We start from the raw sequence: 27791 nt of genomic DNA on the forward strand, positions 1-27791 counted from the left end.
TTAATGGAGTTGTGTGCATAAAAAAAATATCTTGGGATTGGAGGTGACCACTGCATAGAAAATCACAAATTACAACAGTCTGCCAGCTACTACAAACAAACATAATTGGTTGCCTAATACCACGCATAGTTGGAAGTACTTCAAATTTCCATGAAGTGCAAAACTAGAAAGTTGAATATCCTGTTTACAAGAATAGATTTATCTTGTTTAACCTATTCTTGCCAAAACATAAAGGCATATACTGCGCATTAGATCTACAAATGCATACATATACTGTATTTGCCTCCTGTTTTGGCAATCTTATGGGAAAATTTTTAGGTTTCAGCACTTCAGGAGAAATGCTAAAAAATGTGCTTTAATTCACTCATTTCCACAGCAACATTTGTGTCCCACATTATGGCTTAAGTAGGACAGGGGTATCACTGTGGAGATGATACTGTATATAATGTTAAAGGACAACTGCAGCCTTAACAACTTATCCCCTATCCACAGGATTGGGGATAAGTGTTTGATCACGAGCGGTCAGATTGCTGGGACCCCCCGCGATCTCTCAAACGGGCGGTGGCATTGCTGCTCTAGGAGAGTGGCTAATGCACGTAGGGTTGACCTCACTGAGGTCGATGGTGTGCCCCCTCCCACGACCACACCCCATACAACTCTATGGGAGAGACGGGAAGCCACAAACGTTGCATCCCCGTCTCTCCCATAGAACTACATAGAGGAGGCGTGTCGGCCGGAGCCCCATGCAGGAGATCCTGGGGGGGTCCCAATGGTCTGACCCCCCCGCGATCAGACACTTATCCTCTATCCTGTGAATAGGGAATAAGTTGTTATGGCTGCAGATTTCCTTTTAAAGGGCAGTTCACTTCAATTAAAAAGAACTTTATTATCTTAGTTAAAAGTAAAATAAAAAATATCGTATATACACAATGCATTTAACGATTTTAGATCCTTTCACTTTTTTGCACATTTGTAGCCAGAATATGAACATTTTTAATATTTTTTTGTAACTAGGAAAAACTAAACTTTTGCATGGACATAAGTATTTAAACCCTTTGCTATTGCACTTAAAACTTAGTTTTGGGGTTCTGCCATTTCTCTTGATCTTCTTGGCAAAGTTTATCTGTGGTACAATCAGCTGATTGGACATGATTTGGAAACATAACTGACCTTGCATATCAGGGCAAAAACCAAGCTAAGGGAAAGAACCGCCCGTAGAGCTCAGTGACAGGATTGTGTGGAGACACAGATCTTGAGAAGGGTACACACAAATTTCTGCTGCATTGAGAGTTCCCAAGACAAATTTGTCCTAAATAATTGTTAAACGGAAGAAGAGTGAAACAACCAGGATTCTTCCTAGAACGGACTACCACACAACATTAATATTGTAGTATCTGTGGGGGGAAAAGGAGGGAGCAGCTGCAGTGAGAGAAAAGCAGTCATTGATACTTTGTGCATTACTGCTTCATCCAATTGCTGGATTCAAATAAACACTGCTCCTTGTTTCTGTGTTTAAGAAATAGAAAGGGTAGCACGATGTTGTCTTCTCTGTGTGCAGTGTATTGTAGACCTCATGGCAGCTAGCTTCCCCCCGTTCTGGAGATGAGCTCAGGGCCAACTGACATTTGCAAATAAAGCATGCAAAAGGGAAAACTGCTGATAAATGCTATGCAAAAGTCATGGTATGGTTACAAATAGAGCTACATCTTATTAACCCTCATGACAGCTTAGAGTTTAGCCATTTCTGTTGGCTTTTTAGAATAACTTTGTCTACCTCAAAAAACAGCTTTCAGTTTTATTATTACAGTAAAATACCTTCATCATATCTGATGCCACCTCTTTTTTTAGTTTCTGCATCTCCCCCCCCCCCCCCCCCCCAAAACAAAACAGCAGCCTCTGCAGTAATTGGCAGTGACACTGGGGGGATATTTAGAACTGCGTGTGCCGAAAATCTGTTGCAGTTTGCACCACAAAAACTGGCTTGGGCTGTGTTCAGATCAGCGTTGTCCAAATGTTTGATATGTCTGTGATTGACATATAACTGAGGCCACTCATGATGGATATGCAAATGATGTTAACATAAGTAAAATGGTAAAAGATTTTGTAAAATTTTGATATAAAATAATGGACCATTAACATGTGTTATCTGCTACAACATCTGTTTTATTTATGGCGGGGGAAAAAATCCTACATCCTACAATACAGTGGACAATAACTGAGTACAACAGAGATTTTAGAAAGCCCATTGACATGAATGGCATTCGTTACCTTCTTTTTCCATTGCCGTTGTTCATTTCTATAACAAATGCTGATGGGAACCCATGAGCTGCACTACATTTTCAATGTGAAGAACAAAGTTGAAACGTCTTCAGTAATAAGGGGAAGGGCTTAAATGCACCGATTTGTGGTGCAAATTTTTGGCCTAAAATTAAGCCAACTAATATGTGCAAACTTAAACTACAAAGTCTAAAGATGTGCTAGATTTTTGAACTGCTTGAGATGCCGGTAAAAATCTGGTGCATTCTTAGACTTTCTAGCCTGTTTCTAGTCTATATTTTTTATTATATGTTCCTATATGTGAATTAGTAACAACTTAGCGCACAGACTGGAACTATAGACACACTTTCACTCAGGTATGATCATGATGGAGAGGACAAACCCAAACATTGTAATTCTGTACCTAAAGGAATATTTTTTTCTCCATTGGAACTAATAATGCTGATAAGAGGTAGCTTATTGGCAGGAGGAGCTGTGGATTTTGAAAGATAAACATTTTACATTTTCATATTTGGCTGGGAGTATGTATTGGATAATCATAATAATTTCAAAGATGATCATTTATTTGTTTTTACAGAATGATATTTTTCTAAGGCACTATGACAAAGGTCCTTGCAGAAATAAACTTGGACATTCAAGAGCATCAGTTATGTGGAACAGAACACAGGTAACATTGATGTACATGTAGCTTTGTCATTTTTTGCAGAAATGTGTACATATTTCAATAGTCAATTCACATCATGCATTCTTCCCAAAATATATAAATTTTTTAAATAAAAAAAACTATTTTGTTATACCTATTGTGGACACATTTAACACATGACCATGAAATGTTCTGCAATAATTTTACATGCTAAAATGCTGTGCAGAAGGCCTTCGTTTGGTGCAAAATCAAGTATTTAGCAGCTCAGGCCGCTTTCACACTATAAAATTCATCCGTTTTAAAGATCCGTCTGATGTTCCGTCATGAAAACCCTGCAAATCGGCTGTTAAACTGCCGTTAGAAAATCCAATTACAGTGACCCCCCCCCCGACCTATGATGGCCCCGACATACGATAATTTCAACATGCGATGGCCTCTCATAGGCCATCGCATGTTGAAGGCAGCATCAACATATGATGCTTTTGTATGTCGGGGCCATCGCATAATTCGGCTATCCGGCAGCGCTGACTGCTTCAGCTGCCACCGGATAGCCATTTACGGTGCTCCGATGATGATCTCTTACCTGTCCTCGAAGTTCCGGAGCGTGCTCTTCGGGATCCCCTCCATCGCCGGCGCTCTCCATTGTCGTCACCGTGCACGCCGTCCCATCATCCAAAAGGAGCGGCGTGCATAGTGACGTGATGACGGCGATGTGAGAGCGACCTACCCGGGCAGCAGAGACGTTCCGGAGCGGCTGGGACGCGGCGACAGCGATGGATGGCGACATCCAGGGCAGCGGTGACCAGCAGTGATGGTCTGGAGCGGCGGGGACAGGTGAGTACGACTTCCTATACTTTACATTGCACGGATCCCTCAACATACGATGGTTTCAACAAACGATGGTTCATTTGGAACAGATTACCATCGTATGTTGAGGGACCACTGTATAGGATGTTGTGTTGTGACGGGAGAATGAACGGAAGAAATAGTGCATGCACTATTTCTCCCGTTACCATCTTCCGTCACAAAATAACGTCCGTCATTAATAACGGACTATAACAGATTAAAACGGATAATGTAAAAATCCCATAGACTATAATTGGATTTTCTAACAGCCGTTTAACAGCCGATTTGCAGGGTTTTCATGACGGAACATCAGACGGATCTTTAAAACAGATGAATTTTATAGTGTGAAAGCGGCCTCACAAGCTTTTGACTGGGGTCGAGAGATGCAGATCTGTCACCTCGATTCCATGTGATTGAAGAAGAGAAGAGTAAAAAAATGCTGAGATGCATGTAGTATGACCACACGTCCAGTTTCCCAGACTGTGTAACCATGTGGGGTTCTTAGTAAATTATCTCCTAGTATGTTTAATGCTACAAACCCATCTACCTAGTGAGGGGCCTCTCCTGGATGCCAGAAGAGGGGCCTCTTTTGGTGGCCTAAGAGAGTTCATCTTGCCACTGTATCCTATCCATGATTTCCAGGACATGCATCATGTCCTTAATATATGTAGGGGTGATGCCCACCAGGGGTTTCAGAAAACGGTCAACCCAGTCTCTCTCAAAAGGGTCTGGTAAAACTGGTGACGGGGAATTGGAGGACTCCATTAGGGAGAAATGTCTCTTGAGGGTGATTTTGCGGGCCCATCTGTTAACATCCACTATGGTGGCAAAGAGATCAAAGTCACATGATGGCACAAAATTAAGCCCACGGCTAAGTGCCGTTATTTATGGGGGCCACACTACTAAATTCTGGCCCAATAACACATGTAGAGGTATATACAACTCACAACAATATAACCCCGAGGGGTTAAATAGAACCTCTATAATACATGTGTCAAAAGTAATAAAATTTAACTTTTATTGTGCATTAATTAATAAAGGTTTTAACACGTTTTAAAAACACACGTCCACTGGAGCCCCTATACTCATTATGGAATGGACCAGCAGGGTCCTCTTCGATAGAGCAACAGAAGTTGATGGATCTGAATAATTAGCTAAGCAATAGCCTACATCACTGTCCAGTGTGTATCGTAGGGTTATATAAATAGTGGTCAGACCTATTCCAGGCGTGTATATCGCTATTGGTGTTCTATACACATGTTCACCACTCGAGTGATATTATAGAACGTTCATATGCAGACAACACCTGTGAATGTGGTCTTAAAGGGGTACTCCGCCCCTAGACATCTTATCCCCTATCCAAAGGATAGGGGATAAGATGTCAGATCGCCGGGGTCCTGCTGCTGGGGACCCCGGGGATCGCTGCTGCAGCACCCCGCTATCATTACTGCGCAGAGCGAGTTCGCTCTGCACGTAATGACCGGCAATACAGGGGCCGGAGCATCGTTGCGTCACGGCTCCGCCCCTTGTGACGTGATGTCATGAGGGGCGGGGCCATGACGTCACGCTGCTCCGGCCCCTGTATCGCCCGTCATTACGCACAGAGCGAACTTGCTCTGTGCAGTAATGATGGCTGGGTGCCGCAGCGCCGATCCCCGGGGTCCCCAGCAGCAGGAACTCGGCGATCTAACATCTTATCCCCTATCCTTTGGAGAGGGGATAAGATGCCAGGGGCGGAGTACCCCTTTAAGGGCTACTTGTATCGGTGCTTCCTCTGAAATAGCAAGCACTCTGATATATTGTTCTTTATGGCCTCTGTGTATAAACACCACTTATGTGGTTGTTTATCAGATCCCCAACCCCATCATGAGGTACTAAAAATGCCAGCCACTAACACCTACTGTGCACTGCAGGTATGGGCTATGTTGTAACTTATTCACCTATCTAGACCCTTGCTTTTAGTCTCTATTTGGCATTGGACTCGGTGGAACTGCAATTAAAACAGAAAACTGTCACACCCTGACATGTTTCGCAACTAGTGTGGCTTTATCAAGGAGACAACTGACGGCAATCAATCAGTTATTTGTGGGGCTGACAGGATAAATTGGTACATATTAATGACAGTCTTGACTTAATGAATTGTGCGATGTTCGGGGTCGTAGAGCATAACCTTTGTCTCCGGTGCCTGTGGCCCGCTCTCCTGCCCCGTCGTTAAAACCCCAGCATCGCGAGATCTTGTTGTGCAGCCGTAGCTTGGGCCAAACCAACCGAGGTCAGGCTCTGATTGGACGAGGTGAGATCTTGTGTACTCTCCGCATCAGAAAAACTGACCCTGCGTTTTATATTGTGGTTTCGCTTATACCGTTTGCGGGAACCAGATCGTAGAATGGGTTTGGGTGTGAAATTACTATCCTCAGCCACTTGTTTACATTGTGTGGCCCATGTGTAAACTGCATCCTCCTGATTTTAGCTTCCAAAATATCATGATGGTGTAGCCCCTAACTTTTTAATTTTCATAAGGGGTAAAAGTAGAAAAAGATCCCCAAAATTTGTAACGCAATTTCTCCCGAATACAGAAATACCCCATATGTGGCACTAAACTTTTGCCTTGAAATACGACAGGGCTCTGGAGTGAGACTGCCATGCGCATTTGAGTCCTAAATTAGGGATTTGCATAGGGGCGGACCCAGATGCAAGCATGGAATTTGCCTCCTCCACCAAAAATATCCTAAGACAGTGTTTCCCCAATAGGGTGCCTCCAGCTGTTACAAAACTTCAAGCATGCTAGGACAGTCAATTGCTGTCCAGCAATGCTGTGAGTTGTTGTTTTGCAACAGCTGTAGGCTCTGTTTAGGAAACAGTGCCATACAAGACATTATTTATTGAAAAAGGGGGGGGGGGGCAGAAAGTGTAAGAGTGTGTGTATACGTGGTGTTTTACTCTTTATTTTGTGGTAGTGTAGTGTTTTTTTAGTGTACATTCACACAGGCGGGGGTTCACAGCAAATTAATTTCCCACCGGGAGTTGAGCTGTGGCGGAAAATTTGCCGCAGCTCAAACGTGCAGAAGGAAGCCCCCGCCTGTGTGAATGTACATTCACATGGGGTGGGGAGGATGCCTCCAGCTGTATGCACTGACAGACCGTGCATGCTGGGAGTTGTATTTTTGCCACAGCTGTAGGCACACTGGTGAGGAAACAGGTAACAGACTAACTCGGTGTTTCCCAACCTGTGTGCCTCCAGCTGTTGCAAAACTACAACTCCCAGCATGCACGGTCTGTCAGTGCATACTGTGAGTTGTAGTTTTGCAACAGCTGGAGGCACACTGGTTGGGAAACACGGAGCTAGAGTCTGTTGCAAAACTACAACTCCCAGCATGCACTGACTGTAGTTATGTAACAACTGGAGAAGAACAGGTTTCCAAACTGTAGCCCTCCAGATGTTGCAAATCTACAACTTCTAGCATGCCCAGACTGTACAGGCATGCTGGGAGTTGTTGTTTGGCAACATCTGAAGGGCCAGATGTTGTAGAACTTCACCGCCCAGCATCCCTGAGTGTCTAGGCATACTGGGAATTGTAGTTTTGCAACATCTGGAAGACAAGAGTTTAGAGACCACAGTATATAGTGGTCTCCAAACTGTGCCTCTTCAGATGTTGAAAAACTAAAACACCCAGCATGCCCAGACGTGCTGGGACTTGTAGTTCTGCAAAACCTGAAGGGCCAGATGTTACAGAACTAAAACTCCCAGCATGTCTGGACTGTCTGGGAATGCTGCCGCCCACCATCCATCCATCCATGAAGCCCGGTAATTGCATTGTTCCCCCCTCGTCCCACTTCTGACCGACCAATAGCAGGGGATAGAAGGAGGTGGCACCCCTGCCACCTCACTCCTATCCTTCAGAGTAATCGGGGCGGTCTCTGAAATTAGGAGGGCGTACGGTAAGGTACGCCCTCCATCCTTAAGTACTGGGACCAGAGGGCCCGGGCTGCAAAAACTTAAAAAAAACAAAACAAAACTTGAACTCTCCTTTCTACGTTCCTCCTTTGCACCGATAGCTGGGTCCCAAACCTCCAGTGATGCTCTTCTTCTTGTGCTCGGAAGGTCACAGTGCAGTCAGCGTATCGCTGGCTGCAGCGATGTCCCGCCTCGGCTGGTGATAGGCTGAGCGCGCACTGTCATGTAAGGTGCTCAGGCCCCGCCTTCTCCCTGCTGCCCGGCCTCCTTACATGACAGTGCGCTCAGCCTATTGCCGGCCGAGACGGGACATTGCTGTGGCCGGCGATGTGCTGACTGAAGTGTGACGTTCCGAGCCTAAGAAGCAGGAAGCAGAGTGTTGCCGGAGGAACTGCACGCTGATATCAGCGCAACGGGGGAATGTTTTACTTTTTATTTTTATTTTATTTATTTATTTAGTTTTTGCAGCCCGGGCACAGGGGAAGTTAAGGGTTGCTCTGCAATTTTCCTTTAAGACTTTGAGTCATGTAATATATCCTTGAACAAGTTATTTTAAAAATACGTTTATTAAGCGTAAGTGGTACAATAGTCTCACATAAAAATCCCATACATATTGTCAAAGCAGATAACCTGACAGTCATAGTTGTCTTGATGGGCTGTAGACAGCCATGTCCACCTTCAAGTAGCTGTGACAAATGTAAATTATTTAAAAAAGGCAATTAATTTAACCCCTTAAGGACCAAGTACGTACCGGTACATCCTGAATCCTCTCCCTTACTATAACGCAGGGGCCACAGCATGGCCCCGCATCATAGCGGGTCAGGCCTGGCCGTTAACAATGGTGGTGATCGTGGTGCCGCGCGCTATTAACCCTTTAGACGCGGCGTTCAAAGTTGAAAGTCGCGTCTAAATTGAAAGTAAACCAATGGCGGTTAGATCCAGGCATGAGCAGTCAAGCGGCAGAATCATTGATCAATGGTTTCCCATGAGAAACCATTGATGTAAATGTAAAAGATCAGTGTGTGCAGTGTTATAGCCCCCTATGGGAGCTAGAACATTGAAAAAAAGTGAAAAAAGATAATTTAACCCCTTCCTTAATAAATTTGAATCACCCCTCTTTTCCCTTTAAAAAATGTGTAAATAAAAATAAACATGTGGTATCGCCGCGTGTGGAAATGTCAGGATTATAAATATATAGTTAATCTGCACGGTCAATGATGTACGCGCAAAAAATTCCAAAATAGTGTATTTTTGGTCACTTTTTATATCGTGAAAGAAAATGAATAAAAAGCGATCAAAGTCAGATCAATACAAAAATGGTACCGCTAAAGACTTCAGATCATGGTGCAAAAATTGAGCCCTCATACCGCCCTGTAAGCGAAAAAGAAAAGTTATAGGGGTCAGAAGATGACCATTTTAAATGTATAAATTTTCCTGCATGTAGTTATGATTTTTTTTCCCTAAAGTATGACAAAATCAAACCTATATAAGTAGGGTATCATTTTAATCTTATGGACCTATAGAATAAAGATAAGGTGTCATTTTTTTGCCAAAAAATGTACTGCGTAGAAACGGAAGCCCCCAAAAGTTACAAAATGGTGGGTATTTTTCCTTCAATTTTGTCGCACAATGATTTTTTTTCTGTTTAGTCGTAGATTTTTGGGTAAAATGACAGATGTCATTACAAAGTAGAGTTGGTGGCACAAAAAATAAGCCCTCCTATGCATTCTTAGGTGCAAAAAAGTTATGATTTTTTTTTTAAAGGTAAGGAGACAAAAAGGAAAGTGCAAAAACTGAAAAAACCCTGGTCCTTAAGGGGTTAAAACACAAATTTGTTCCTAAAACACAATTTTGTTCCTCTAGCCACCCTTCTCTTGCTCCACACTGCTTAAAGGGGTATTCCAGGAATTTTTTATTTGACTATGCTACAGGGGCTGTAAAGTTAGTATAGTTCATAATATAGTGTCTGTACCTGTGTGTGACGTTTTTCTCACAATTCTTATGTGATTTTCACCCCAATATTTATTTTTATCAACATTCAAAGTTACTGTCTCCGATTTTTCCCAGCTTGCAATGTGGCCGAGACCTGACTCACTAGTCAGCTGATGACAGGGAGCCTGTCTGCTTCAATGGGTGGAGGGATCGCTTGGTGGGAGAGAGATCAATCTGCAACTAATGCAACAGCTGTAGGCACCCTGATTGAAAACCACAGGTCTTTTGTTTCAATGGGTGGGGTATGGGAGGGAGGAAAATGGAATTGTGGGATTCGTAGTCAAAAAAGAAAAGTCAAACAGGAAATACAAGTCCACAAAAAGCTAGCCACAGTGTTATGGTAATCTCACAACATAGCCATTTAGCCCCAAGACAAGCGCAGATCCTTCCCAAGGATGTCCATTACTGTCTGCCAGGTACGTACTAAAATCCACACAGCAATATCTCAAGCTCTATGGAAAAACAAACCTTAGGCTTGATTTTAAAACAGGACCAGGATCATGATTTTTTTACCATGATGTCCAGCCTGGATCTTCAGCGTAAACACCCTCCTCCCCTCTAAAGTCTCTCCCTGTCTTTCTTTTTCTCTTTCTCTTTTTTTCTTTTTCTTTTTCTCTTTTTCTTTTTTTTTTTTTCTCTTTCTCTTTTTTTCTTTTTCTCTTTTTTTCTTTTTCTCTTTTTTTCTTTTTCTCTTTTTTTCTTTTTCTCTTTTTTTCTTTTTCTCTCACTAAGAGATTTCACTTCATATCACCTATAGCAGTTTATGCACATGCACATTTGTCACTGGAGGCGATGTGAAATGAAATCGCTCTGTTTGTGAGAGATTTCACAAGCTAGGAGGACCAGCACAGGGGAAGAGGGGAGGATGTTTACTCTGAAGATCCAGGCTGGACATTACTGTGCACTCAGGGCTTGGGAATGCCCTGCTTGCACCAAGCTACTTTATTTGCATAGTAAGAAAACAGGGAATAATAGAGGAAAGAAGCCACGCATCCAAAAATGGTTAGATTGTCATCAAAATAAAAAAAGAATAGTTAATAAGAACACAGTATATAGATATAAACATTTTAAGTATTTATTTCTAACTTTTATAAGGAAACATAAAACTACATTAAACAGACAGCTTGAGCACAGAGCTCCCCAAACACCCCCCCCCCCCCCCCCCCCCCCAACAACAACACTAAAATTGAGGGTGAGGCGGTACCACAAGAGTAGACTGTTAAGGAGATCCATGCCTGGACTGACAGCAAGACAACAAACACAGAACCTAACACAGACTCCCGGAGTGGCCCCCTACTTTCCTACTTCCAAGAAAAGTACAATCTCCCTACCCAGGAGAACTCGCACGTTCTGGAGGCACTATTGATTCTCCTAACAGCACTCAGGGTATCCAGACTTTGTCAAATTTCTTGGGGCACCTGCGACTAATTAATATATAGCGCCCTATACAACAGGACATACTTAACTAAATTAAACCACCACGAGATAGGAGGAGGGGTATCCTTCCAGGCCATAATCGGAACCTTGCGTGCGCAGAACAACAAACAGATTTTAGTAGGCGCCTATGGGAGCCCGAATCCAGATCATTAATAACACCTAACAGACCTACAAAAGGGGAAAACGCAAAGGGGAGCTCCAAATGATCTGTCAAAAACTGCATCACCTCTCTCCAAAAGGGTTCCACACAAGGGCAATTCCACATAGCATGTAAAAGAGAGCCCACATCTGCATGACATCTGAAACAAGAATCAGAAGAAGACACCAATACGGAACAGCTTAACTTGTGTGTAATACAAACGTAGGATTAATCTAACTTGTATAAGCAGATCCCTAGCACTAACCACTGTAGGGTAGTAGGTTTTGGTAACTTCTATCCACTGATCTTCTGTCAAATCAGGAATATCTTCCACCCACTTCACAAAAGTCAACCCAAATGGATCAGGGCCCACCGATTTGAAGTAATGCATACGCCTGAGTCAGAGGTCTGGCAAGGTCAGTTGCACTCAAAAGCAGCTCCACATCCGAGAAAGCTGGAGTCACATCAAGAGAGCCATACTGTGCCACCACCGCATGTCTCAACTTGAAGTACCGGAACTGAGCTCTCTGAGGGAGATCAAATTGGTCACACAAATCATGAAAAGGAAATTCCCCAAACAAATGCATGGCAAGCTTGACTCCGAGCACTCCAGAAGCAGGCTGCCTCCAACTCCTGCAGGTGCTCAAAATTAGGATTCTCCCAGAGAGGTGCTCTAAGAGAGATCACCGGAAAGTGTTTGGAGACCACCGACCATACCTCAGTCACGGTTCTAATAGGGAGGAACAACCGGGTAGTATAAGTATATCTGTACAGGGTGTTAGTCAGTGTTTCATACAAACCCATGAGTGCTCCAGCCAGAGCAGTAGATGCATTCGCCAGATCCAGGTCGATCCACCAGGCAGCATACACCAATTGAGATGCAAAAAAGTTATTATGCATGTTAGGAGCAGCTAAACCACCCCGTTGTTTGAACTCCTGCAGCAGCGCCTGACCCTATGGAGGTTTGTCTTGCCAATAGAAGGATCTCAAAATGCCACCTAGCTTTAGAAAAAACTTCTTGGGGGGAATCACAGGAGAAAGTTGAAAAAGATATAAAAATTTAGGCAAGTAATATCATTTTAAAGATATTAATCCTTCCAGCTAGGGAATGGGGCAGAGAGGCCCTGACTTGCAATTTGACCATCGCAGATGACAAAACTGGATCTAAATTCAACTGTACATAAGCCCGCACACTAGCAGAAACCTCCACCCCCAAATATCTAAATTGAGTAACTGTTTGCAACCCATGAGGAAGAGGGGGTATGGGGTCCGCTGTCACAAAGACATCAGTGAAAACTTAGCCTAATTAACCTTGAGACCCGAGAAGGAACTAAAATAATCTAGAACAAACAAGGCCCCCTGGATATCAGCTAAATAAACCAGTGTGTCATCTGCGTACATGGATACTTTTTCTTCCAAGGAACCTCTACGTACCCCATGAATACAGGTGGACACCCGAATGGCTGCCGCCAGGTGTTCCACTGCCAGAGCAAATAAAAAAGGAGAGAGGGGACAGCCCTGCCTCGTACCCCTACCCAGCGGAAAGGGCTCCGAAACCTCCAGATTTGTGTGCACTCTGGCTCTGGGGCTATCATATAGCAACCGTACACACGCCCCGAACCGTGGACCAAACTGAAGAACCCTCGGGACACTCCGAAGATAAACCCATTCCACAGAATCAAAAGCTTTATATACATAAAGGCTAACTACGTATCCCCCAGAGGCATCCCCCACTGCTGCAGCTATATTAAGATGTAACCTTTGGAATATAATCTACTTTGCTCTCTCTGGCATAAAACCCATCTGGTCAGGATGAATGACAGCTACTATGGCATTTCGTAACCGATTTATCTAATATTTTTTTGCCAGAAGTTTAATATCTACATTAAGAAAGGAAATTGGTCTGTAGGACTCCGGTAAAGTCAGATCCTTTCCCGGCTTGGTAAGAACCACAATAAGGGCCTCTCTCATGGAGTCAGAAAGCCTCCCAGTCTCCAAAGCCACACCAAAATGATTCTGTAAAATAGGGATCAGCCGCTACTCATTCACCCTGTACCAGTCTCCAATTATTCCATCTAATCCCTGGGGTTTTCGTGTCTGTATGGAAGCAATAGCCAGGGATACCTCCTCAGAAAAAGGAGCATCTAAAGCAGCTGCCTGAGCCATAAGCAAGGGCTTAAGAGGCAGACCCCTCAAAAATGACACCAAGCCCTCCGGAACAGCTGACAACTGAGAGGTATAGAGACCGCTCCCTTCCTATAACACGGGGCCACGCCGTGGCCCTGCATCATATCGGGTCGGGCCCAGCCTCTAACAATGGCCGGGACCCGTGGCTAATATCGCGTGGCACTGAACTGATCGCGGTGCCACGCGCTACTAACCCTTTAGACGCGGCGTTCAAAGTTGACGCGTCTAAAGTGAAAGTAAACTACTCCCGGCTAGCTCAGTGGGCTGTTCGGGATCGCCACAGTGAAATCGCGGCATCATGAACAGCTTGCAGGACACCAGGAGGATCTCTACCTGCCTCCTGCGTGTCTGATCGCCGAATGATTGCTCAGTGCCTGAGATCCAGGCATGAGCAGTCAAGCAGCAGATAACTGATCAATGTAAAAGATCAGTGTGTGCAGTGTTATAGCCCCATATGGGGGCTGTAACATTGCAAAAAAAAAAGTGGGGAAACAAAGTTAATCAAGATCATTTAACCCCTCCCCTAATAAAAGTTTGAATCACCCGCCTTTTCCCATAAAAAAAAAAAATGTAAATAAAAATAAACGTGGTATTGCCGCCTACGGTAATGTTCGAATTATAAAAATATATTAATAAAACCGCACTATCCATGGCGTACGCGCCCCAAAAAATTCCAAAATAGCGTATTTTTGGTCACTTTTCAGATGATGAAAAAGTTAACAAAAAGCTATCTAAATGTCTGATCAATACAAATATGGTACCGCTAAAACAATCAGATCACGGTGCAAAAAATGAGTCCATATACCGCCCAGTACGCTTAAACATAAAAAAAGTTATAGTGGTCAGAAAATGACTATTTTAAACATATATATTTTCCTGCATGTAGTTATAATTTTTTCCAGAAGTACGACAAAATCAAACCTATATAAGTAGGGTATCATTTTAATTGTATGGACCTACAGAATAAAGGTGTCATTTTTTTACGAAAAATTTACTGCGTAGAAACGGAAGCCCCCAAAACTTACAAAATGGTGTTTTTTCTTCAATTTTGTCACACAATATTTTTTTTTTCCCATTTCGCCATAGATATTTGGGTAAAATGACTCATGTCAATACAAAGTAGAATTGGTGGTGCAAAAAATAAGCCATCCTATGGATTTTTAGGTGCAAAATTGAAAGAAGGAATGAGGAAAAAACGAAAGTGGAAAAACCCCAGGACCTTAAGGGGTTAATAGTAATTGGGTCCGTCTCCAAAATCCCATTAGCCCCCCCCCCAATGCAGGGTATAGACACCACCGGCCTACTTTCTCTAGCCAAATATGCCAGTAACCTACCATTTTTATCCCCAAATTCAAAGATGGCCGCCTCCCTGTCCTCCATTCTCTTTTGAATCTTTTCCTTGAAGAATCGGGAGAGCTCTTTGGGCCTTCAACCATTGACGTTCAGCATCATCCCGGGTCCCTCACTATCTCCGTCTCTAAAACACCAATCTCAACCTGCAACGCATTCTCCCTAGCCAAATAAGCAGATCTCTGTCCCGTGACCCCAGCCATAAGGGCCCCCCTAACATGCGCCTTTATAAGCATCCCATTGTATTAACTTGTTGGGGTGGGCAGCCAAAGTGAGTGACACCAAGCAGAAGGTGCCACAACAAAGTGGTTGTCAGCAGCAGGCCAAATATGTGTTAAGTGAGAGGCAAAAGGCAGCGTTGGATCCTATCACTTCCACCTGGATAAATGTTAGCTGTTTGTCTACCACTATAAAGTTTCAATTAAGGGCAAAGTTGTCTAGTTCAAAGTGAACTGTAAACATACTGTTACTGCTATAATACACCAAGGATTTTGGTATCCTATTATTGTATGTTTCTATTGTATTCTTCTAATTTTATTCTACTACCTGATCAACTGTAATTATGTACAGTAGACAAACCAGAATTTTCTACCATTGTTCTCTGCAGATGCTCTCAAGCTCTCTTAGTTTGGATATGGCAGCCATTTCCAGGTCTCTAAGGATGTTTGATAGGGTTCTGGCTGAGCTACTCAAAGGCATCACAGAATGGTCCCAAACTCCTGTGTTGTCTTGGGCGTGTTCTTAGGGTCCAGGGGAATCTTTGGCCAGCCTGAGGTCCAGAGCACTCACAAATAATTCACAAAAATAATCTCTGTAATTTGCTCCATTCACCACCATGCTTTACTGCCAGGATGGCTTTGTGCAGGTGATGAGCAGTGCCTGGTTTCCTCCAGACATAATCTTTAGAATAGAGAATCTTGTTTCTCACAGTCAGTCCTTTTTGGTGCTTTTTTTTTTTTTTTTTGCAAACTCCAGGTCTGCCTTCATGTGTGTTTTTTATTTATTAATTTTTTTTCTGAGAAGGGGCTTCTTTCTGGCCACTCAATTATCAAACTCAGATAGATGGAGTGCTAATGATAATTGACCTTCTGAAATTTTCTCCCAACTGCACACAGGATATTAGAAGCTCACAAAATGTGTGTGCTTATGTATGTGTGTGTGTATATATATGCATAAATGTGTGTGTGTGTGTGTCGTGTGTATATATATATATATATATATATATATATATATTATTTACACAATGGTCCCTCAACATACAATGGTAATTCGTTCCAAACGACCCATCGTTTGTCGAATCCATCGTATGTTGAGGGATCCGTGCAATGTAAAGTATAGGAAGTTTGTACTCGCCTCTCCCCGCCGCTCCGGACCGCGTCCTCACTGCTCCCGATGCTGTCCCAGGGGCTCCCGATGCTGTCCCACTGCTCCGGGTCCACTTTGCGATCCTCCGGTTTCTTCCGCATCTTCTGCAGGGTCCGGGCCTTGCTTTCTGGTGACGTTATTACGCTCCTGCGCCGGCACAGCGTAACAACGTAATAACGACGCCGGAAAGAGAGGCCCGGACCCTGGAGAAGATACAGAAGACACCGGAGTATCGCGAAGTGGACCCGGAGCAGGGGGGTTAGGCAAGCAGGGCTGTGGAGTCGGAGTCTCGGAGTCAGGCGAAATTTTGGGTACTCGGAGTCGGCAAACAATGCACAGACTCCGACTCCTACTAAATTTAGATTGGAATAAAAAAAAAAAAGTTAGTTTAAATGTCCCAATTCACAAAAAGTTATAATTAATGACTTCTCTACTTTAAGAATAAAGACCAATGCATGCATTGCCTCACGTAACCTCAAAACGAGCACATTAAGTGACCGTGAAGAAGCATGCTTTTCATGTGCTTTACTATATGGCACATAACGCACAATTAGGAGCGGCAATACTTATACTTTCCATATAGTGTTGTGTTCTGCTGTTACAGGGAACCCATGGGTAACCTAGCCTCTCACTGATAAGGGGTTAAGGAAATATGTTTTTTTGCAGGACTAGAGACACTTGTATAAGTGAAGGGAATGGAGGGTCAATAGTTCAAGACTGAAGCTGTAAACCATTGGAAAAACTGCTGCCATTCAGCTAAGGCTATAAAAACTTGTAAACTCGATTGTTAGCTTAAAGGGGTACTCCGCACCTAGACATCTTATCCCCTATCCAAAGGATAGGGGATAAGATGTCAGATCGCTGGGATTGCCGCCGCGGCACCGCGCTATCATTACTGCACAGAGCGAATTCGCTCTGTGCGTAATGACTGGTGATACAGGGGTTGGAGCACCGTTAGGTCATGGCATGGCGTGGCGCCCCCTTCCATAGACTTGCATTAAGGGCCGGGTCGTGATGTCACGAGGGGCGGAGCTATGACATTACGCTGCTCCGTCCACTGTATCGCTCTGTATCCGTCCCCCGAACTCGCTCTGTGTAGTAATGAAAGCGCGGTGCCGCAGCGGCGATCCCGGGGGTCGCCAGCAGCAGGACCCCGGGGATAAGAGGTCTAGGGGCGGAGTACCCCTTTAAACTTTAAACATGACTATGGGATTCTACTAGGGAAATCATGTTTTATAATAAATGCCCCTTCCTTGATCCTCCCACTGCCCTATCTTCAGCAGCAGATCAGCACACAAACTGTTCAATAAAGTAGACTGTTGGCTTCCCAGCCAGTAGTCCTGTGGTAAGGACAGGTATGTTACCTTTCTTTCCTTCAAGGAATGTATAAAATACATTTGCATATTAATACAGAGGAGTCGGAGTCGGAAGTACAGAAAACTCCGGAGTCGGAACATTTATCTACCGACTCCACAGCCCTGTAGGCAAGTGAACCTGTCCGGGATGCTTAAACTGCTATCCGACAGCAGCTTAAGCATTTTGCGCTGTCGGATAGCAGTTAATGCGATGGCCCCGACATATAAAAGCATCGTATGTCGATGCTGACATCGACATGCGATGGCCTCTGAGAGGCCATCGTATGTCGATTTGATCATATGTCTGGGCCATCCATGTCGGGGGGTTACTGTATATGTATATGTGGTGGTGTATTATAAAAGAGATGATATATGCTTTATTTTGTTTTAATTTTTTTTTTCCATTTCAGGTTGTGGGCATCCTTGTTGGCCTAGGTATCATTGCAATTGTGACATCACCCTTACTGCTTCTTGCATCACCATGTATAATCTGCTGTGTCTGCAAATCCTGTAAAGGAAAGAAGAAAAAACACAGTCCACCTCCCACAACTTAATTCAGACAGAACTGTTACCTTTTGTAAGATGTTTGAATAATCTGTCACTAGGCATTTATCATTCATGAACTTGTTATATGGATGAGCAGCCCTCTATAGGCTCAATAAATGAGACAACTTATTTTTGAATGTTTTATTTTGGCAAATATACTGTTAGTTTTTAAAAACTGTTATATATTATACAGCCTATTGACATTTTATGCTATATTTCTTTTGTTCTCTAGTTTAAAGGGGTATTCCGGCTTTAGACACTTTATCCCTTATCCAAAGGTCCCTGCAGCACCCGCCGTTGCGCCCCCTCCCATAGACATGAGGGGGGGGGGGGGGGGGGTGACGTTTAGTCACTTCTCCAGTCCCGAAAACTTCTGGTTTCCGAGCCTGGAGACGCAGCTCCGCACATAATGCAGTAACTGCAGGGAGGTCGCAGAGGGTCCCAGTGGCAGACCCCCGGCGTTCAGACATCTTATCCCCTATCCTTTTAGATAGGGGATAAAATGTGTAAAGTCGGAATACCCCTTTAATATCTAAACCTATTTATATTTCAGAAAGGGCAAAGAAACTGACATGAAAGGGTACCTGTTACATTGAAAATATAGTCCAATCTGCAGGCAGTGTCTCTCAGAGGAGACGCTGATCAGGTTAAAATATGTATAGTTTTGTGGGAAAAGATCAGTAATTACTTGTCATTTATTAATGTAAATCTTTGCTTAAGTAGTCAAGTGGGAGGTCCAACTCACTGATTGTCAGCTATATTTATTTAATTGTACATACAAGAGAGCTTTCAACCATTGAATAACAGCACCCACTTATCCCCACAAAACTATCTAACAGTATGGTCAGCTTCCCCAGCTGAATAAAATGATGCTTGCAGATTCCCTTTAAGCACAGCACTGTTGAATGCATTTTTGTTTCTATTGGAGATGATTTATTTTTAACACATTTTGGTATTATTTTCGTTTTAAAATATGACTCATTACTGTTTTCTTCCTAATGTTAGGAAAATATTTCTTATATGCAAAATGTGCAATGGGTTCAGAGCTTTTTCACTGCATAATATATATATATATATAAGCAATTTAAAAAAATGTAAGCAAATGTAAAAAAAAAAAATACATGCTGTTTTTTAGAAAAAAAATCCATTTGTGCTAATGTCATGTATATTAGAGAAATTCTAACACTTTACAATAAAGCTGCACTGGTGGAGAAATACTAAGGATTTGTGTATTGCATTAATTCATGTATTCAAATAAAGCTGCACTGGCTGTCCTGGCTTGCTGGGAGTTGTAGTTTGGCAACTCCTGGAAGGCTGCAGTGAACATTGCTTACCGCTGATCTTTATTGCTGCCTCCACTTTTCCCGCCGCTGCCTGTCCTTATCCCGCCGTGATCGTCTGTCCCAGCACCCTTCGCCATCTTCCCCCCCGCTCTGCCCCGACATCCAAGGGCGGGCAGAGCGGGGATTTCAACTTTGACCTCCCGCCCCCTCCTGCCATTGGTCAGTTTGTCCTAACAACCAATAGCAGGGGATAGCAGCGAGGTGGCTGCTGCCACCTCGCTCCTATCCCTCAGGATGATCAGAGCTGTCTCTAACAGCTCCGATCATCCCTATTTTCCGGGCGATTGGGTCACCAGAGACCCGATCAGCCCGGAACCCAGCAAGTCCTTGTCATTAGTCAGTCACTAACTGACTGACTAATGACAACGATCAACAGCAGGGGACCATTCTGATTGGTCCCCAGCTGCATAGTGTCATCGGTCAGCTGTTCAGAACAGCTGCGATGACTTCCTATCACCATGCCAACGGACATGGTGATAGAAAAGGTATTGGACGTTTATGAACATCCATTTGCGTTAAGTCACAGGAAAAACTGGACTTTCATAAACGTCTATTTGTGGGAAGGGGTTAAAGATGAAAAAACACATAATGCTCCCTGAAATAACTTCAAACCAACAAATGTAATAATGAATAAATAAAAACATATTGAAAATTAACTGATGAAAATCAGACATTGCTTTTGAAATGTGGTTCAACCATTCATTTAAAAAACAAAATAATGAAACTGTCCTGAACAAAAATAATAGTACCCCTGGAAAGAATAGGAAATGCGCCAAAATGTTATATGGGGAAGGTCGCACAGGTGCAAGATACCGATGAACAACCACTCTCACGCTCGCTTCTTTTATTTTTCTAAGGCCTTCTTAGAAATAAAAATAATTGATCTGATTGATTTCTATGAGCATCTAGTCAACTTTTTCCTCTGCACAGTTTTTGACAAGTCTCCCCTATAGTGTTTACCAAGGAGAGAGTTGTCACAGGAGATTAGAAAGAACATTCTAGACAAGTGTGGTGATAAGCCTATCTGGCTGTATTTGTGGGAGGGGCGTTGAATATTTAACGCATGCCCCCGTCACACAGGTTCCTGCATTGCGTTTGGCGGTGTTTTCAGTTTACCCATGGATAAAAAGTAAGTGGGCTGGCACTAAGTGATTAAGAGTCCTGTATTGGAAAATGGAATCCACTGGTGTGGGCTTTTAGTGCGCTAACTGGTGGTGCAAAGCCAAACCGAATACATAGTTAAACAGTGCGGTGCAAAGAAAAGAACAAGGCTGCACTCACCAGTATTGCTAAGCGTGCGGTTTATTCTTCTAACTCTGAACATTTCAGGGGTGCGGGTGCAACAAGCAGGTGCGTGTTCGAGCGACATGTGTTTCACGCGGAATGCATTCCGCGCGAGTTGCTCGAACACGCACCTGCTTGTTGCACCCGAACCCCTGAAATTTCAGTTTGAAGAATAAACCGCACGCTTAGCAATACTGGTACTCGTACTCGTACGTCCTCTCTAGGAGTGGGTGTAGTTCGGTGGCAGAGGTTTTCCGGGGATGATCTGATCCACAGTCTGTAAGTGCCGGTATACGGCAATCTGTGTTTTCTTATGTTTGCATATGCGCTTTTTATGTCACGGTGGGCCGGGGGTGGGGGTCTGCATTGCTGCTGAACATCACAACATTGGTTCTGGCGTGTATTTGTGGCTTGTGGGGCTCATGTGCGCAGAACAAATGTTTTGCCGAAAACTTACCGGATTCGGCAGCATCTTTGGGGGACGGGGGCTTCGGGTCGCAGCAAAGTTTAGTTGCAGCCGCACTCCTGACTGCAGTACACTGACGCCGTTGCTAGGTGGTGCTGCATGCCCACGTGTACTGCTAGTCACTTGGTTTTACATAAAGTTTGGGGGGAAAAAATAAGTGGTGGTGGATTCTATAGTTAGGGCACGTGGGTAAGGGAATTCATAGGCAGATATTAGTACAGTATCACGGTAGAGGTAAAATTTTAAAAAAAGTGTGTGTTTTGGCCATGTTTAACAATTGATAAAGGCTATATATATATATATATATATATATATATATATATATATATATATTATATTTAAATGAAGATTTATAAGGGAAATAGGTTAAAGTGTATATAAAAAAAAAGGGTCTTATACGGTTCATACACTCGCAATATCATACAGTGCATATAGTTATGTTTTTACAGTGCATTATTTTCCGTGTTATGCGCAGTATGTACAGTCATGGCTTGTGTACAGTACATATACTTGTAATGTAATTGCTTGTGTAACAGGTACAGTGGCAGCGTAGTATACAGTTCATACTATCACTGTGTTTGCAGGTATAGTGTTGTATACAGTACAGGCGCACAGTGTTACATGCATAGGGTATGGTTATTGTTATGTATTCAGTACATATGTTTCTTAGCAATACATACGGTCCACACTTTTATAATATAAGTGGCAAATACGGTATTTGTTCATTGCAGTACGTTTGGTTATTTATAGGTGTTTATATTTGACATAACTATTATAGCAGTCATAAGGTGTGTGTTTTTCATGGTAGCATTTACAGTGCGATAATTTCATTCATGTAGTTTCACACGTTAGTCTTTATAGTGCTTTTACCTTTGTAGATATATCATAGTATTGCAGTGCATACGTTTGTAGTATTGGGGCACACATGTTTCATTACATTAGTAATACACGTCTGTTACGGTCGTTACGTATGCGTTTGCATAACTTTGGTAGCATGTAATCTTGTCAGCGTTTTCTGTGGGTATATGTATTGTCTACAATAGCTTTCAAATGTATAGATGATAAAAAAAATGTTGTTTGGCAGCTTCACGGTATTATGTCATAGCCGTTATATCAATGCCTTATGGCATACTATACTCAGCATATGCGTTGTGGCAGCGATGCTGATTGATACGTCCATGACATTTGTCATGCATACGCCTATGGCATTATACTGTTCATGGACGCTTGTGATATTGTAAGGTCGGTACTCTCATGGCATCTATATTTGATAAGACAGGGGCTTCATTGTGCATACAGTCATGACATTCATACTGTTCACAGGCTCAGTCATACTGTTCATACACTCTGGGCGTTTGTATTGTTCACACGCCTGTCCATAATGTTCACACGCTCAGGACAGGTATAAGGTCAACTTTGGGGTTTACTCGATTCTTATGCTCATGATATGCATGTCATAGCATCGTAGTAATTTTATACTGTTTTATACATTCATGGCGTTTCACTGTCCATACGCTCGTGGCATTTATTATGCTCTTATGCTTTTGGCAACTATACAGATCATATGCTCACGTCACTCATTTCTTTATACGGTATTGTTCACAGGCTTGTAGGCTCTATACTGTTCACACATTCTCAGCAGTTACTGGTCAGGTACTCATGGCATTCATGCTGTTCACATGTCAGATGGTCTTGCGATCAGGGTATTTACACTGCTCATACGCTCCCATTCTTCATACACTCAGCTTTCATGCGGAACGTGTACTCGTGGTGGTTTATGCTGCACATGCGCTTGTGCATTGGTTTCTGGCACTCAGGGCATTTATATTGCGCATGGCATTATACAGTTTATACGCTCATAGTATTGCGGTTGTTTCCCATCATACCTGCCACTTCTGCATGGGGTCGGTCGACATGGTTGTTCATTTCTGACACATATTCAGAGCAACAGCATCATGGCACATAGGTGGTGTATACCCCTCATATCTGCCATGACTGCAGAGGGATACATTGCATAGTCGTTGCTACTGACACGTTCACAAAATCATAACACATAGGCGGTTGAATACCCAGTATATCTGCCACGTCTGCAGGGGGATACATTGCATAGTTGTTTGTTACTGACATGTTTTTTCAGAGCAACAACATTACGTCACATAGGCGGTTGTATACCCTTCGTACATGACACCTCTGCAGGGGGGATGCACCGCGCAGTTTTTGCAGGTGGATACATTGCACAGTCGTTGGTGCTGATGCATCTTCAGGGCAACAACATCATGACACACAGGTGGTGGTTTATCTTTTGTACATGACACCTCTGCAGGGGTAATGCACCGCACATTTTTTGTTACCGACACGGCTTCAGAGCGACAACATCACGACACACAGGCTGTGGTATACCCATTATACCTGCCACCTCTGCAGGGCGACCCATTGCATAGTTGTTACTGACACATTTTGAGAGCGACAACATCATCACACATAGGCGGTTGTATACCAGTCATACACGACTCTGCTGCAGGGGAATTCGCTGAGCAGTTATGGTCGCGTCTTCAGTACAATAACATCACGACACATAGGCGTGGTATACCCATCATACCTGCCACGTTTGCGGGTGGACACATTGCATAGTTGTTGTTACTGACATGTTTTCATAGTGACAACATCAACGCACATAGGCGGTTGTATACCGATCATACGTGACTCTGCTGCAGGCGAATTAACTGAGCAGTTGTTATGGTCATGTCTCGGAACAATAACATCACGACACATAGGCGGTGGAATTCCCATCATACCTGCCATGTCTGCAGGTGATACACTGCATAGTTGTTGTTACCGATACGTTTTCAGAGCAACAATATCCTGACTAGATAGTCGTTGACATAGATGGTATACACTTCATACCTGTCACGTGTGCAGAGGAACACATTGTGCAGTTGTCATGGACACGTCTTCAGGGCAACAATAGCACGACATACAGGTGGCTGTATGCTCTTTTTATATCTAACACGGCTGGAGGAGTATGCACTTCGGAGTTGTTGTTAATGACACGCTGTCAGAGTAACAACGGCATGGCGCATAAGGGTTGTAGTTCCTTCATACCTGCCATACTGAAAGTGGGATACACTGTGTAGTTATTGTCACTAACATGCTTTCTGAGTTATAGTTTCATGACACATAATAAATGGTTATGCCAGACCTGTCAAGTGTGCAGGCACGAGGGTACGCAAAGAACTGTCTCACAGGTACGATGATTACGAAAAAGACATGACACTTCTACAGGCATGACTGTTACGAAAAGACCTGGTTAAGGTTCAGGCATGGTGGTTCTCGATTAGATCTATGGGTTTGAGTGTTACACAAGGCACTGTCACGGTAACAGGCACGATGGGTATGAAGTTATCGGTCAATCGCGGTAGCATGTCACCCCGGAGTAAAGTCTTGAGGCAGAAGTTCGGCGGTTTAAGGTTGGGGTCAGTGTTCAGGATGGGGTTATTTGAGTGTAGTCGATGGCACGTAAGACCTCTCATGGGATTTGCACATTGCCTACACATAGTCCTGGCCTGTCTACAGGAACGATGGCGATGCAAGGTTCGATTACTCGCAACAGGCCAATGCTTCGGAGTACAGTGGGTGGGTAGTTCATGGTATGGCTGTTGGACAGTTCGGGTAGTCTTCAGGTAAGTTTCTCGAGCTTAGTTCTGGTTATAGGTAAATATGCACATCATGGTCAAGGTCTGTCATGGGGTCAGGTTACTTGTGTGTCAGAAACTAATAACGAAGACAGTATTCAAAATTTAAATAAAGAATTGATAAAAAAAAACGAAGACAGCTTCAGAGGGCACAATCAGACTGCTCCATATCTACAGCCAGGGAAAATGCTAATCACCAAACGAACAGGACAGTGAAAAAGAGAACTACTGTGTGGTGCTAAGCTATAGCTGAAGCAAAAATGCAGATTGCAATAAAAGAATAGAAGCTTGCACTCACCGCTACTGTAGATTTTTTTCATACGGTCAGTCCATTCCGGCAGGGAGACTTCATTGATGCGGGGTGCTCAGAGGCAAACAGCCGTTTTTGCACAGTAGGTGTGTGCTTCTTCCGGCCTCTATCACATCACTGCACACCCAGGTGCTTAAATAATCCACAAAGACTAGTCACCATGGAGACAAAAAACAAAAAAATCATTTGTGTAAATGTGAAAAAAAACTAATATAAAAATGCAAAAAAAAATGAAATCACTATACTATGATGGGTAGTAACACAAACTGACAACAAGGAAAAAGTATATTTTCCAAATTTTAAGACCTCGGCATTGCCTCCATGCTCCTTTTTAATGTGCTTTATAAGTCTGGTGGCACCAATTCCCGTCTTAATAGAGTTTAAATGTTCTCTAAATCTTACTGCAAGTGACCGTTTCATTTTGCCTATGTAATATCTTGAACAAGGGCAGATGATATAATAAACTACATAGGTGGATTTACATGTAATTAACTCTTTGATGTCATGTGAGTATCCTCTTAAGTTGCACCAAGCACTGTTCACATTAAAGCGGCAATAATTACAATGCCCACATTTTCTGTTCCCTTTTGGGAACCCTTTAGTAAGCCAGTTTTCCTTCCTTTTTATGGTTATATTTTTTTCTATTGTTGATAAAATCCTGAATGGTTCTGTTTCTTCTGTGCATAATAGGTTTTCTCTCCGCTTTTAATTCTGGGTCCTGCTCCACCATGTACCAATATTTTCTTATTTCTTTATTCATATAATAATTCATAGATGTATTCTTGAATGAAAAAATTAATCTTTTGTCACGTTGTTGCCATTTACTCTTGGATCCCTTCAAAATTTCTGTTCTAGGCATGCCTTCTACTTTATTATAGGCTGCATCTATCACCTCTTTAGGATATTTTCTTTTTCCTAGACGCTCTCTTAGCTCCAAAGCTTGATTTTGGTACATGTTCTCATTAGTATTATTTCTCTTTAATCTTAGGAATTGACTAAAAGGTCCATGGTTTGGATGTGCAACAAGGAGTTTTTCGATATTGTTTTTCTATACCCCTGTATTTCCAAGCTTACACTATTAGCTATCAATTTAATGTCCAAAAATTCCAATTCTTTATTCCCATACACACTGGTGAACAGCATATTGACTTTATTCACTTTGTTCAAATGTTCCACAAAACTTTTAAATCGCTCTTCAGTCCCTTCCCATACAATAAGCACATCGTCCACGTATCTATGATATGATATGATTTGATGTTAGATACAAAGGGATTGCTCATAGAATAAACATACTGTCTTTCCACTATTGCAAAAAAAAGGTTAGCATAAGTACAGGATATGGGTGAACCCATAGCGCATCCCGATAATTGCTTATCCCACTGATCCTCATATTTGAAACAGTTATTATTAAGTATTAATATGATCGCATCACGTATAAAATTTATGCACTCTGGGCTTTTATCAGTAGCGGAGAGGAGGGTACGAATAGCCTGTACACCCGCATCATGCGGGATGCGGGTCTACAGGCTTTCAACATCTATAGAGGCCAAGGTGTACTAATCTTGCCAGGCAATTTCCTCAAAAAAAAATTTGCAATATCCCCGGTATCTTTCGCAAATGAAGGCATTTTATTGAGAAGCGGTTGGAGCATCCAGTACTTAGACAGATACATAGTCGCAGAGCAAATACCATTTCGGTTTCACTGGATTAGATGGAATAAGCTTATCTGCCGTCTTCTCACTTATAACTCCTGTAGTAATGCTGTTCTTCAAAAATGTACGTAAATTAGACAAGATTCTAGAAGTAGGGTCAGATTTTATTTTTTCATATACAAGTGTGTTACTAAGCTGATGCTCTGCCTCTGTTTTGTATTGAGCCGTATACCAAACTACATCCCCTCCTCCCTTATCAGCCCTGCTAACTTTGATGTTCTCTTGGTCAGCTAGCCATTTAAGTTCTGCTATTACTTGTCTGGAAAGATTATTCACACATTTGGGATAGAAAAGACATTTTACTTCGTTGAGCATCGCTCTATTGAATAAATCCAAAGAGCTCCCTTGCTGAATGGGGGGATTGAATTTCGAAGGTACACCTCCTAAAAATACTTCCGATTTTTTGAGGAATATGCCTGGCAAGATTCGTACACTTTGGCCTCTATAGATGTTGAAAGCCTGTACACCCGCATGATGCGGGTGTACAGGCTATTCGTACCCTCCTCTCCGCTACTGATAAAAGCCCAGAGTGCATTGATTTTATATGTGATGCTATCATATTAATACTTAATAACTATTTCAAGTATGAGGATCAGTGGTATAAGCAATTATCGGGATGTGCTATGGGTTCACCCATATCCTGAACTTATGCTAACCCTTTTTTTTGCAATAGTGGAAAGACAGTATGTTTATTCAATGAGCAATCTAACATCAAATCATATCATAGATCTTTGTATCTAACATCAAATCAAATCTTAGATACGTGGACAATGTGCTTATTGTATAGGAAGGGACTGAATAGCGATTTTAAAGTTTTGTGGAACATTTGAACAAAGTGAATAAAGTCAATATGCTGTTCACCAGTGTGTATGGTAATAAAGAATTGGAATTT

The 27791-nt window shown here is 42.8% G+C and overlaps 1 protein-coding gene across 7 annotated transcripts in view; it reads left to right on the top strand.

Annotated features, from left to right (window-relative positions):
• The window catches only part of RNF144B (ring finger protein 144B), a 154397-nt gene extending 135061 nt beyond the window's left edge, over window positions 1–19336 (top strand). For 6 of the 7 annotated variants that reach the window (XM_056521267.1, XM_056521269.1, XM_056521270.1 and 3 more), the window contains 2 exons: window positions 2855–2944; window positions 17957–19336. In XM_056521267.1, coding sequence (XP_056377242.1) covers window positions 2855–2944; window positions 17957–18100 — 234 coding nt within the window. In that variant the 3' untranslated portion in view covers window positions 18101–19336. The remainder of the gene's footprint in view (window positions 1–2854; window positions 2945–17956) is intronic. The other variant, XM_056521263.1, reaches the window with a different exon arrangement.
• The last annotated feature ends 8455 nt before the right edge of the window (window positions 19337–27791 follow it).

The sequence above is a fragment of the Hyla sarda genome, chromosome 5 (assembly GCF_029499605.1).
Source record: "Hyla sarda isolate aHylSar1 chromosome 5, aHylSar1.hap1, whole genome shotgun sequence".
In the NCBI taxonomy this organism is placed as follows: domain Eukaryota; kingdom Metazoa; phylum Chordata; class Amphibia; order Anura; family Hylidae; genus Hyla; species Hyla sarda.